The 13,833-nt window shown below is 44.1% G+C and overlaps 1 protein-coding gene across 1 annotated transcript; it reads left to right on the top strand.

Annotated features, from left to right (window-relative positions):
• Positions 1-226: 226 nt before the first annotated feature.
• On the top strand, positions 227-11,748 carry tomm70a (translocase of outer mitochondrial membrane 70 homolog A). Its single transcript, XM_080536472.1, is given in 13 exon segments — positions 227-551; positions 4,006-4,179; positions 4,541-4,667; positions 5,170-5,279; positions 6,936-6,971; positions 6,973-7,088; positions 7,343-7,550; positions 8,028-8,162; positions 8,689-8,796; positions 9,052-9,168; positions 9,701-9,798; positions 10,271-10,393; positions 10,736-11,748. Coding segments are annotated over 13 exon segments (1,755 nt in total). The 5' UTR covers positions 227-302; the 3' UTR covers positions 10,890-11,748.
• Positions 11,749-13,833: the final 2,085 nt, after the last annotated feature.

Raw genomic sequence — 13,833 nt, 5'->3', positions numbered from 1 at the left:
GCAATATTATAGCTTCAATATGTATGCATGCAACTTATAACCAATCCAAACAAGAATCGGGACTGTAATTTCGACAATAAATAAAAGACAATATATAACATAATTTATATTCCATTGGCATTTGTCGTCTTGAGGAAGGAAGTGCGTCGCTCCACACCTGACCCCGGTTGCAGTTGCACAGTGCATCCGCTGTTCCCACTTTGACCTCCCCGTGCGATTACCGGAGTCGGTAGTGCTTTCCAGCACCGAATCGTCTTTGCATACTCAGTGTGTAGTTCTCCCCCTGGCTGACCGACCATTGCATGGGTGGTATGATGGCCGCTTCAAAGCCTGTCGAGCCTCCCTCCGCCGGTGGTCTCCCCCGCTGGCAGCTGGCCCTCCTGGTGGGGACCCCCCTGGTCCTAGGAGTGGGTGCTGTATACTTATGGAACCGGAGCCGCACGCGGGACGGCCCGGGGAAACGGAGCGGGGAGCGGAAGACTCCGGAAGGCAGCGCGAGTCCCGTGCAGCAGGGCCAAGACGGCGGCGCGAGCCATGAACAGCAAGAGATGGTATGCAATGCAATGCATCTCCAATGCAATCACACATCCCAACATTTTAATTATTTGTCCTGTATGAGATTGATGCATTGATTGATCTCCCACATTGGATTTGGGACTCTTAGCTGACGGTCTAGCTGTTGTTTTGGGGGTAATGTTTGTGCACGAGAAACATCCAAGGACACGAGCTGTCAGTGGCAGTCGATATGTCTGTCTGTGCACCTGGTTGGTGGGAGTCGCTTTAGCTCGCAGCTAAGTAGTGCTTTGCTTTGCTTAAAGGACTTGCTTGGAAATGTTGATCAATGCAACAAAAACCTGTTACACAACACATCAAACCCTGTGTTAAAATGCGCTAAGAAGCCAGTGGTTTAAATGTCCAGGTTTAACAACTAGGGTTTGGTTATTAATTGTCAATGCGAGCTTGTCAATGTTGCATTAGCTAAGTTGCTAGTGGTGGGGGCGGAGTGGGTTAGATGTGACATGGGGTAAGGTGAGCCTTCAGGAAGCACATGTTGAGTTAGCTTTCTTTCTTTCATGCATTACTTGTTTAATTTGTCCAAACACACGTTAGCTACCTAAATAGTTAATGCAATGGTATTCATTGTAACTAAGTAGGATTGTTTGCACGACCATAGTACCCTCTTACCCTTGCCTTAACCTTAACCCTTCACTTCAATGAGGTGACGTCGGTCGTGGCTTTCCCACGCATCCAAACTGACCAATTGTTACTTCCCACACTAACCACACACGTGTCAGGTGTAATGCACACTTACTTACCAGGTGTCACTTGCATTTGAGGTCAGTTACTGGACAGAATTCTGGAATGCTGGTTGACCCTCCAGAGTAACTTTATAGTATGCATATAAGTTATAACCACTCAGCCTGGGTTTAAAAGGCCTCAATGCTAAATAAACTAAGAACTGGCACACTCACTGACACTGAGATAATTCGTAACCAATACCCAACAGGAGTCCAGAGTTCAAAGCCATTTGAATGATTTCACCCTCTGTCAAAAAGATAATGTGCTGTCTCCATATCAGGGTTTGCAAATCAACAGGCTGTTGTCAGTGGCCTTCGAAGCCCGTTTCCCTGTAGTGTCTGTGTCTTACAGACAGGCCTATTGTGAGGATGAAGAGACATCATCTGCCACTCAGTCTGTCAATCCATTACCTCCCCTCCGTCCCTCCTTCCCTGGGCTGGGAGGATTAATGAGATGGCGCACAGACACTACTTAGTGGGATTTGACTGGGAACGGACCAGTCAGTCTTGAAAGGTTGAGTGTATGGAGACATTCATCAGCTTCGTGAATAATAGCACCTCTGGTAAATGCCTAAATGTCGATAATGGACAGAGCCACAACCATGTTTACTTTGCGTTGAAGGGAGGGGTGTACGTTATTGCATGAGGGTTTTAATCACCCTGACGCTGCAGTAATAATAATAATAACGTTATTTGTATAGTGCTTTTCCTGCAAACGTTGCAGCTCAAAGTGCTCCAATCATTATATAATCTTAATTCAATTATTTAGTAATTTAAAGGCCGTATTAAGTCGGGTTTTTAGTCGTGACTTGAACATTATGTGCTGAGGTTGCATCCCTAATGTAAACTGGCAGTGCATTCCACAATCTGGGTGCATAAAATGAGAATGCAGCCTCGCCAAATCTCTTTTGTACATGCGGTACACAGAGAAAACCAGCGTCAGAAGACCTGAGAGCTCTATTGGGGCTGATATGCTAGCAGAAGGCCTGAGAGCTCTATTGGGGCTGATATGCTAGCGCAAGGTCTTTACAGTCAGTACAGGAACATTTAACTACATCACCGTTGAATGTACAACTGCACATATAGTAGTTTGCTGCCATCACAACATTTAGCTCTCTGACATGGTGGCCTTTTAATGTTCAGCTTTATGTTAACTGATCACTAAGCCTATTGCAGACAGTGATGTTTTTATTGTGTACGCGACAGTCCACGGCACAGTTGACTCATCAACAATGATGTCCAATTGTGCACACTGAATGCTAAGACTTGCTATTCTACATCTGCAAACCCTAGTGCTAGGCAATGTGGATAATATATCAACACTGTGGCTGACAACAATAGCAATGAATCACAATCCCTCTCTTAGAATGTTCTTTGCGTAGAATGTTCTTTGCTTAGAATGTTCTTTGCTTAGAATGTTCTTTGCGTAGAATGTTCTTTGCGTAGAATGTTCTTTGCGTAGAATGTTCTTTGCGTAGAATGTTCTTTGCGTAGAATGTTCTTTGCGTAGAATGTTCTTTGCGTAGAATGTTCTTTGCGTAGAATGTTCTTTGCTTAGAATGTTCTTTGTGTAGAATGTTCTTTGCGTAGAATGTTCTTTGCTTAGAATGTTCTTTGAGGACATAAAACCCTGGAGCCAGTTGCAGACAGCTCCACTCCAACCCAAGGTCATTTGGGGATTGGGGGAGGGTTGACATAGGCCTAATTACAATTTTAACTATTGATTTGGATTATTAGCAAGTTGGAAGAAGCAGAACATGTTTTCACTTATCCAAAGCGACTTACAACAAATACATTTGTGTAAGTGAGTCATTCATACATCAGTCGCAGTCATCATAACAAAAACACTTCAACAATTTCAAACATGTGCCCTCTGTATTGCCAACACATGTGACCTCTCTATCGGACACAATTAAAACGGTGTGGGGTTCCCCAAGGACGATCCTTGGCCCCCTCCTATTCAATCTCTACAGGCTTCCTTTGGGACATCATAAAAAAAGAACAAAATTGCCTACCACAACTATGTGGATGACACTCAAATCTACATAGCCCTCTCACCGAACGACTATAGTCCCATCGACAATCTCTGTAATTTCACTGAAATGCCTGGTCGGTGTGAGGTTTGGATTTCAATCCTTTCCACACAATTACCTGCCGTGTTTGTTAGGTTGTCATTGTCGCGTATTGGTCGTCCCAGGTCCCCAGTGTCGGCCCTGCTGCTAGAAATGTCATTTCCTCAGCCCTAACTCTGGCCTGAAGTAGCCCCTGATTGACCTGGCCCTTGCATTCATCCGTAAAGACCCCAAAAAGAGAATGTCACAATTTAACACCATCGACTACAAGACTCTAGATAAAATCATGTCACGTCTTAAACCGTCCACCTGTGCCCTTGTTGGCTAACCCCAAAAGCCTGTCTTTTTCCCCTCTTGATGTATTTCTATGTTTTATATTTATGTATTTTATTTTATTTATATTTTATTATATTTCTTAATGCTATATGTAAAGCACTTTGAATTGCCCCTGTTGCATGAAATGTGCTATACAAATAAACTTGCCTTGCCTTGCCATTCGTAATAGTCCAATAGTTATTCACCACTTACATTTACCACCCCCTGTCCCCCTCACCCTCTATCCCCCTCACCCCCTGTCCCCCTCACCCCCTATTCCCCTCTCCCCCTATTCCCCTCTCCCCCACCCCCCAATGCAGAGTCCTCTGGACCGCGCCCAGGGGGCTAAGAACAAGGGCAACAAGTATTTCAAGGCTGGCAAGTACGAGCAGGCCATCACGTGCTACACAGAGGCCATTGCCCTCTGCCCCACAGAGAGGAAGACCGACCTGTCCACCTTCTTCCAGAACAGAGCAGCCGCCTACGAACAGCAGGTGAGTGTCGTCAGGGCCAACTGGGCATGCCTCCTCTGGTGTCTGTCTGCCTCCTCTAGTGTCTGTCTGCCTCCTCTAGTGTCTGCACTATGCATGCCTCCCCTATGCCAAAGCTTTCACCAGATAATAATGTGAGGACGACTCTCCCACCAATCCTTGCTGTGTGCATGTGAACGTAGTCACTCACATGTAAACCTAGTCACTCACATGTAAACATAGTCTCTCACATGTAAACGTAGTCACTATTATCGGACTTGACCTCAAATTCATGCAGGTGTGTGTTCGTAGTGGTTCACTGTTTTCATGTGTCTCTGCATGTTTCTGTGTGGTTGTGCACTTACAATTGGTGTGATTATTTCAGATGAAATGGACAGAAGTGGTGTCTGACTGCTGTCAGGCTGTGGAGCTGAACCCACGCTATATTAAGGCCCTGTTCCGGAGGGCCAAAGCTCTGGAGAGGCTGGACAACAAGAAGGAGTGCCTGGAAGGTGTGACTCATTCTTTTCAGTTGTGTCAAAGTGACGCTACACGATCATGTCTATAACTTCAGCCTATAGTTCTTAAAGTAGCACTCTTGAGCCCAAACTGGTCCCCATGCCCGCAGTGTGGTGCATATGCGTGTGGATTCCATGCGACCCAATGCACACTAGTGTAAATTCAACTGAAAATGAACTGCAGCTTCAAAACGGTGCTGATAAACCGGTGACCAACCGGACACAAAACAAGAGATTTTTTTAAAATACTGCGATCCCCTAACCCATAGCATCTACTTAATCCATGATTATCCTGTCTCATTGGTAGATGAGCGAGAGAAATGCTGTGGAAATGCTCATGCTCTGAATGATTTGTCTACTACTCGTTCTCTCTCTCTCTCGCTCACACACACACACACACATAGACACACACACACACACACACACTGCTAGGGTAATAGAAGTAACCAAATAACTCGAATTTCACTGTTATTCCACCGTCTCTCTGCTTCTGTAGATGTTACGGCTGTTTGTATCCTGGAGGCGTTCCAGAACCAGCAGAGCATGCTGCTGGCAGACAAGGTCCTGAAGCTGCTGGGGAAGGAGAAGGCCAAAGAGAAGTACAAGGTAAGGGCTAAACCTCGCCTCAGCATCATAAAAAAGAACAGAATTGCCTACTTAATTAACTATGTGGATGACACTCAAATCTACATAGCCCTCTCACCGAACGACTATAGTCCCGTCGACAATCTCTGTAATTGCATTGAACAAATAAACGCCTGGATGACACAAGACGTCCTCCAACTAAACAAGGACAAAACAGAGATCGCCTGGCCTCAGCGGCGAGTGTGAGTTTCATTTAGGCGGCCATGTTAACGAGTTAGAGCCGCCACGCGCGCCTCACGCCGGCTCCTCACCCTCCGCTCGCTAGAGAGTCGGAGTCTCGACTATTTTCTCTGCGTGAGGCCGACGTGACGATTATCTTAACCTGCAACATAGACCACAGTTTCAATATCTATATCTGTAAACACATTTAAATCAATACTTCCGCTATCAAAGCAGAAACCCCCTGTAGACTATAATTATATTATGTTAATTAGTTAAATGCTCATGCTCTGAATGATTTGTCTACTACTCTTTCTCTCGTTCTCTCTCTGTCTCGCTCACACACACATACTGTTCTCTTTGCTTATCTGGGTCTCCCTGTCTGTGTGTGTGACTGCGTTCTGCTTATAACCGTTTCACTTTTCGAATCGCTCATTAAGGATGGATGACAGCAGAGACTGAACCCAGAACAATTTATAATGAAGTGAAATTAAACATTATATTATTGACGGCCATTATCGACGGCAAACTCAATGTACAGCCCTGGCAGTAGCAGCTGGGCAGTTAGAGCCAAACGCGGCCAGTAGGCAAGACGAGATAAAATGTCCAGCAACGGTTTTCAGCGTAAGACAAGCACATTTCCGCTAAATAGAATTTTTTTGTTAAACTGTCACTCAGAAGTCATGTCCAAGTGTGACCTACTTGGGGGCGGCTGTGTCTCAGGAGGTAGAGCCGCCGTCTAATGATCGCAAGTGTCACGGCCAGGCTCATGACCATGACAAAAACGGGAGACACACACACGATCTTAAAGTAAATGATAATAAATGTTTATTGTAAACTAAATGAGGCCTATATAACAATAATAAGATGAGGTGTGGTAGTCAGTAAATCAGTGGTGTAATGTGAGTGTAGTGGAAAGTGGTGAGGTGAGTGTTGCATGGTGTGAAACAAGGAACAAACAAAATAGAATAAAGAATAATGGTGCCTAGAAGGGGGCCTCCATACTGAGGCCTGCATGGGTCTTTTATTCCCTGGATCCTGGAACCAGGTGGGGCACAATCAGCTGTCCACCAGCTGACCTGCCTTTCACTGATTAATAACCCTGTCCAGCAGGAGTACTCTCTGCAGACAGGGAAACAGATGTTATTACAGGCCAGGAATATATATGGGGCCAGGGCCGTCACACAAGGTTGGCAGATCGGCGGTTCGAGCCCCGGCTGGCCACATGTCAAAGTGTCCTTGGGCAAGACACTGAACCCCAAATTGCTCCCAGTGAGCGGGCCCTATGAGGCACCTTGCATGGCAGCTTGCCGCCATTGGTGTGTGAATGTGTGTGTGAACGGGTGAATGAGAGGCCGTTGTAAAGCACTTTGGATAAAGGCGCTATATAAGTGCAGTCCTTTTACCTACTTCTAAATCCACTAAATCCAACGGTTCTTCTTCTTCTCCTCCCTTCAGAACCGGGAGCCCCTGATGCCCTCCCCTCAGTTCATCCATCAAGTCCTACTTCAGCTCCTTCACCGATGACATCATCTCCCAGCCCCTGCAGAAGGGCGAGAAGAAGGACGAGGACAAGGACAACGAAGGCGAGGCGGCAGAGGTCACAGAGAGGTCAGAGATCACCGCACGACTGTTATTCAGGGGTGCAAACCTGTCACCTTTTAGCTGTTTTAACCGTTTTTACCTCAAAATAGGTCAACAATTTTCATAAATGTTCTTTGTTTTCATGCACACACAAAAAAGTGTCACCTTTTTGGGCCATCACCAGTTTGCATCCCTGTGTTATGTTGTTCTGGATAAAAAAGCGATCTTCCTAATTTGGAGAAATGCTTTGGTAACATGCTTTTGGTTTCTTTCTCTTTTAGCTCTGGCTATCTGAAGGCCAAGCAGTACATGGAGGAGGAGAACTATGACAAGATCATCAGCGAGTGCACCAAGGAAGTGGAGTCTGGCGGCAGATACACTGCAGAAGCCCTAATACTGCGCGCCACGTTCTACCTGCTGATCGGCAACTCCACAGGTGCTCAGCCTGACCTGGATCGGGTCATTAACATGGAGGACGCCAACGTCAAGGTACTGATCATATCAGATGGGGTTGGGAGCTGGCGGGCACAGTACAGCATCAGCCTCGACCTCTGCAGCTGTAGAAACCTGAGGCACTGAGGGTTTGTAGCCAATCAAGAAGCGAGCTGACTTCTTCTTTTTGTTCTTTGGGACTTTATTTGCCCTGTCACACATGGCTGCCTCGTACAGGTCAGTCAGGGTACTACGTTAGATCACGTTTGATCACGCGAGATTTCTGGCTTGGGGAACGAGACTCTAGACTGTCGTAACGATAATCTTTATGTATGGGGTTGTGCTGAAATGGGAATATCGGCGCACACCACACACAATACGATCAAGGCTGTTCAATCCATGATTTTTTTTATCTTTGTGTGTGGGGTCTGTCTCAGATAAAACATCTGTTAAGATTTTGAAAATCCTTGTGTGTACCGGGCTTAAGGGTGTAGGTGGATGTATAGGTAAGATGTTCTTCCTCTGCCTCTCCAGCTGCGGGCCAACGCGTTGATCAAGCGCGGCAGCATGTACATGCAGCAGCAGCAGCCTCTCCTCTCCACGCAGGACTTCAACATGGCGGCCGAGATCGACACACGCAACGCGGACGTCTATCACCACCGGGGCCAGGTACTGTAGGGCCGTCCTGGCTGTCCTGGCTGTCCTAGCTGTCCCTGCTGTCCCTGCTGTCCTTGCTGTCATTCAGCCCAACCCCCCTAACGCTGCAGGCAGTTGGATACTTCTCCAACAATTTGAACCCTTATTAGTTCCTTATTTCAAATGTCATTGGCCTTACCCTAACTTTTTTGTAACAACAATGACAGAGATTACTTCATCATAATGAGTGAGTAAAGGCCAATGCACACGGCGTGCGATTTTGACGCACGACAACATTCGATTCTCAATTCACACCACCGAAGTGTGTGGGTGTGAATGGAGAATCGAATGTTGTCGTGCGACAATATCGCATCGCACGCCGCCGTGTGCATTGTCTCATTCAAAACAATGGAATCAAATTTGCGGTGCGACAAAATCGCACGCCGTGTGCATTGGGCTTAAGACTTATGGTGTTTGCTATAATGTACATGAGAAAAATAACAGTTGATTGTAGTAGAGGATGAAACACGTCATGCTAAAAGTCTATTTTCCCCCTCAGCTGAAGATCCTACTGGACCAGGTGGAGGAGGCGGTGGGGGACTTTGACGAGTGCATCCAGCTCAGACCGGACTCAGCTCTGGCCCAGGCACAGAAGTGTTTCGCTCTTGTGAGTCGACACCTAGAAACCCTCTTCATACAATGTAGCTCAAAAACCAGCACCAGTTATCATGTCAACCATGAAATAAATACAGGTTAATCAGTGTATTGTAGTAGCGAACAGGAACCGTAAGTGTAACTCGCCCCACGCGGGAGTCGAACCCCCGATCTCCCGCACGACCGCCGGCCGCGCTAACCACAACACCAAGAGAGCTAACTCCCTTGGTGGAGCCGCTAACACTTTTTTTGCTCTGGTGTCCCCCAGTACAGACAGGCATACACTGGAAACATCCCCTCCCAGGTGCAGACGGCCATGGACGGCTTTGAGGCCGTCATCAGGAGGTTTCCCAAGTGTGCCGAAGGCTACGCGCTGTACGCTCAGGTACGCAACATGTTGTCACCTGCAGGACAATTAGGAATTTTTTCAACATCTGAAAACAACATGCTGTATGTGAATTGTTCTAAAATATGTGACACGTTCTAGTCTTTTGGTCCGCATATCGGCAACCAATCAAAATGTTCAAACCTTTCTTTTGAAACACGGAACTACGTTTCAACATTGTTGAGAATCACCACAACACACACTCGCTAGTCAAGCCAAAATACTGCAACAATGCAATGGATTCAGTGAGTAATCCCCCACTGCTACCTAGTTAACTAGAACACTACTTTACATTGTTAGCAGGCTCACAAAACAAGCTGTGTAAGTTGACTAGCGATGTGTCATCGTTGATTTTCAACAACGCGGGAAAGGTGTTCACATTTTTCGAAAAGAAAAGTCCGATCATTACATCAGATCCCGATATGCGGACCAAAGCATTAGAACGTGTCACATATATTTGGCCGATGTCGTCGGGGATATAACAAGCGTGCAAGTCACCATGTCCTTATGAGATCTACCTGTGTGCTTTCAGGCGTTGACTGACCAGCAACAGTTTGGCAAGGCAGATGAGATGTACGACCAGTGTATCGACCTGGAACCTGACAACGCTACCACATATGTCCACAAAGGGTTAGTGTGCTTTTCCTGAACAGGCTCCTCATTGACTCCAAATATTACATCTTAAACTTTCACCGAAATCTCATGTTCATGCTAATGTATTTTACCCACCATTACTTTCAGTTTTGTATGGATTTTAACACTAGAACAGCCAGAAAAGTGTTCTATCTTTGCACTCGATCAAATTTCAGGACTCTCCTTTCATGACTTTTCCTAGATATGTGCGTTCTACCATCCAGTATCCTGACATTTTCAAAATCACATCAGGATAAGCTAGTATAAAGCTGTTTTGCCGTTTTTCTGTGTAGGAAGCATTTACATAATATATAATATAATTTACAAGCAGCCAACTAGTGGTCGTTGTGTGTAAATAGCAGCTTGAGCATTGTAAAGAGGGGGTCTTTTAGTAGGTAAAAAAGGCACGGCTGTTCTAGTGTTAAAAGCGTGTACAGCTTGGCAGCTAACGTTTCAGTGTGTTTTCCAGCTTGTTGCAGCTTCAGTGGAAACAGGACCTGGACTTGGGTCTGGATCTCATCAGCAAGGCCATCGAGATTGACAACAAGTGTGACTTTGCCTACGAAACCATGGGAACTATCGAAGTTCAAAGGTAAGTACAGTAGATACTTGTTTATATTGAACACTAAAACACAATGGGACCCTGTGGAGGTAGAGGAGCCGCCGTCTAATAATCGCAAGGTTGGCAGATCGGCGGTTCGAGTCCCGGCTGGCCACATGTCGAAGTGTCCTTGGGCAACCCAAATTGCTCACAGTGAGCGGGCCGGCGCCTTGCACGGTAGCTTGGCCGCCATTGGTGTGTGAATGTGTGTGTGAATGGGTGAATGAGAGCCGTTGTAAAGCACTTTGGATAAAGGCGCTATATAAGTGCAGTCGATTTACCATTTAGTCCATTTACATCTAAAGGTCTTGAAATAACATCCTTTCTTTACAGGGGCAATCTTGACAAGGCGATAGACATGTTCAACAAGGCCATCAACCTGGCCAAGTCCGAGATGGAGATGGCCCACCTGTACTCACTGTGTGACGCGGCCTACGCGCAGACCGAAGTCGCTCGGAAGTACGGGCTGAAGCCCCCGACGCTGTAACTACCGCGCCGTCCAACCTCCATCCCTCCCTTTCTCCCCTGCTGAGCCTGATTTGTGTTATAACTGCTGATGATCTTTGAGTTATTTTGTTTTGTACATGACATGACAAGACATGAGTACTGGGTTTTAAATAGAAAGATGTGTGACATCACCATGTTTACGTCACATTGAAATTAAGTCCATGTATCCGAAGATGGAGCATGTCCTGCTCACACTCACACCGATATAATCTAAACCTTTTGGTAGTTTGGGGGAATAAACGCTCTTAATACACACACCCCTATGCCTCCTGGCACTTAGTATGACCCGGGCCACCAACCCTTATCGTTATCCCTCTTGTACCTCCGTATGTAACTATTAATGTTTAGAAAAACATCCTTCTCTCTCTATTAAAGGCCGGATAGCCATAAGTAAATTTGCAAAACACATGCTCAAAAAGGAGATTCATTTAACAAATGATTGAAACTAATTGTTGACATTAGCTTATGACAACGGTAACTCTGTGTACTATGCATCGAAGAGTTGGGTAGAGTTTCCAACGGACTGTTCGTTTGTTACTATCGTTCTTGGTCTCAATAAATGTGTCTGTCCATCCTAAAAATTACACTATCAAATGACAAAATGGAGGATGACAGTTTTAATCAAATGTGTATGTATAATGATGTCTGTGTGTTTGGTGTATTGATGAAATTGATGATATCACGTGTGGGATAAAGGTAGGCCGACACACCGAGTTGATGTTTAAGGATTTGGGTCCTGAAAGTGTTGTTTTTTTATTTTGGGATTGCCTGTTTTTCTTTTTATATATTCTGTACAGCATGTGTGAGAGATCTCTTTATAAATAAATGTTAATACATCGCTTGTGCTGTAGTACTGGTCTAAGGCTATCTGGCCATTTTGGAAAGGCTAATACCTGAAATAAGATCTAAGCTACACCTAATTCAGCATCATTTCCAAAATGTACTGCTTTTGTTTTCATTTCGGGTGTTTATCCCAAGTGCTTGTAGCTTCAGGAAATGTCAGAAGGGACAACTTTTTTTTTATTATTATTTTTGCGCTCACTAGCTGTGAAATGAACGTTACTTCACAGAAGACAGGACTGTATGTGAGTAACTACAACACTAATATTCCTTATCCCAGCGCTGTATCACGACCAAAGTCAAACAACGTACATGCAAATAAAGTATAATTTACTGAAAGACTAATTTATTTTCTATAATCAATACAAGCCTTCAACGTCACATGAATGTGAGGAAAGGTAACAAGTTGCAAGCAACTCATCTTCTGTTTAAAGCACTTTGAGCTGCAACGTTTGATGGAAAAGTGCTATACAAATAAAAGCTGTTATTATTATTATGGAGGTAGATTTGTTTCTTTGTCAATTGCAAAACTTTGCGTTGCAAACAAATTATTTTGAGAGCAAAAATTATCTTTAAAGGTTTTAAGAGACCAATTTAGTTTTTGCAATCAAATATTATATAATCAAGGTCAAAACATGCATTCCAATCAAAAATAATAATTATATTTGTGTATTTTTGTCAAGAGCAAAAATAATAATTCTGTGCCAACAACAAGGCTAAACAATTTTAAGAGGCTATAGAAACAATTGTTGCAATCAAATATTACATAATAGAGATCTAAACTATAGGCCTATGGACAAAAGTATTGGGACATCACCCATATGTGCTTGTTGAATTTCTCATTCCAAAACCATATGCATTAATATGGAGTTTGTAAGGCGATCAACTTCTCCAGAATCGATTTAATTGAGTCGTCACTTACAAGCGAGTTCGTTTAATCTCAACGAGACGTTCTTGATATCACTTCTTAAGATGATATGATCCAATCAAATATTAGGCACCACTACTGAACTGTTCATTAAGATAATATTTATTCAAGCACATCAGCAAGCAATAATAGTTCATTTCCATGGAAAAGAGTCTTTTCTAGCTTCACCTCTGCAGGCCTATCTCAGCTAGCCGTCAACAAGTTAACTGCAGTGGCTCCACTAAAACAAGAGTCCCTCTCACCTCCGTACATAGTCTTTTATCCAATTCATTAAACATTTTGGGCTGGGTGATGCCCCCCCCTCTATCTGGTAGTTTTCCAAGTGTCAGCACAAATCCGTTGCAGCTGCAGAAAGTCTTCTCGTTAGCATTGGCCTTCAATTCTTCTCCTGTGTGGGTGCGAGAGTGTATGTATGTTATCAGCTTGAGTGTCCTGCTAGCGTCTCGTTCCCATGGTGATATCGTACTTTGTATGAGCAGAGCATTGTGTCAGTGTCCTTATCAGAATGTCTTGTTATCAGAATGTCTTGTGAAAACACAACTATTGAAGTTACACAGTAATATTAGGATTCGATTTACAAGTTAGAAGAATAGACTTATCATTAATCATTAGTTATGAAAGTACAGAAAAATAGAATATTATAACAGCAGGTGTAAAATGGTTGTTAGCACATAGGTAAAAATAAGTAATTTACAGGCGGTTTGAATCATAAAACGTTCTTTTAGTCAGGAGCTTGTATTTCTTCTTGTCGCTCAAAAACAGAACCTCTCTTTTGGCTTTGCGTGACCTTCCTATTGTTCTCAACTGACCGCATTCACATATTATTTAAATGAGCACATAGTACATGATTTATCACTTCTAGTTATTTTAATACAAATTCCCAACATTTAGAATGATAAGGTTCTATCTCCGTTTAGAATGAGAAGGTTCTATCTCCGTTTAGAATGATAAGGTTCTATCTCAGTTTAGAATGATAAGGTTCTATCTCCGTTTAGAATGAGAAGGTTCTATCTCCGTTTAGAATGATAAGGTTCTATCTCCGTTTAGAATGATAAGGTTCTATCTCCGTTTAGAATGATAAGGTTCTATCTCCGTTTAGAATGATAAGGTTCTATCTCCGTTTAGGGCAGTTCAGAGATATTGAGCGTCAAAGTTT

The sequence above is a fragment of the Nansenia antarctica genome (assembly GCF_963989245.1).
Source record: "Nansenia antarctica genome assembly, chromosome: 7".
Taxonomy (NCBI): domain Eukaryota; kingdom Metazoa; phylum Chordata; class Actinopteri; order Argentiniformes; family Microstomatidae; genus Nansenia; species Nansenia antarctica.
Note: the sequence above shows the minus strand (reverse complement) of the source record. Positions and strands in the feature narration are given on the sequence as shown.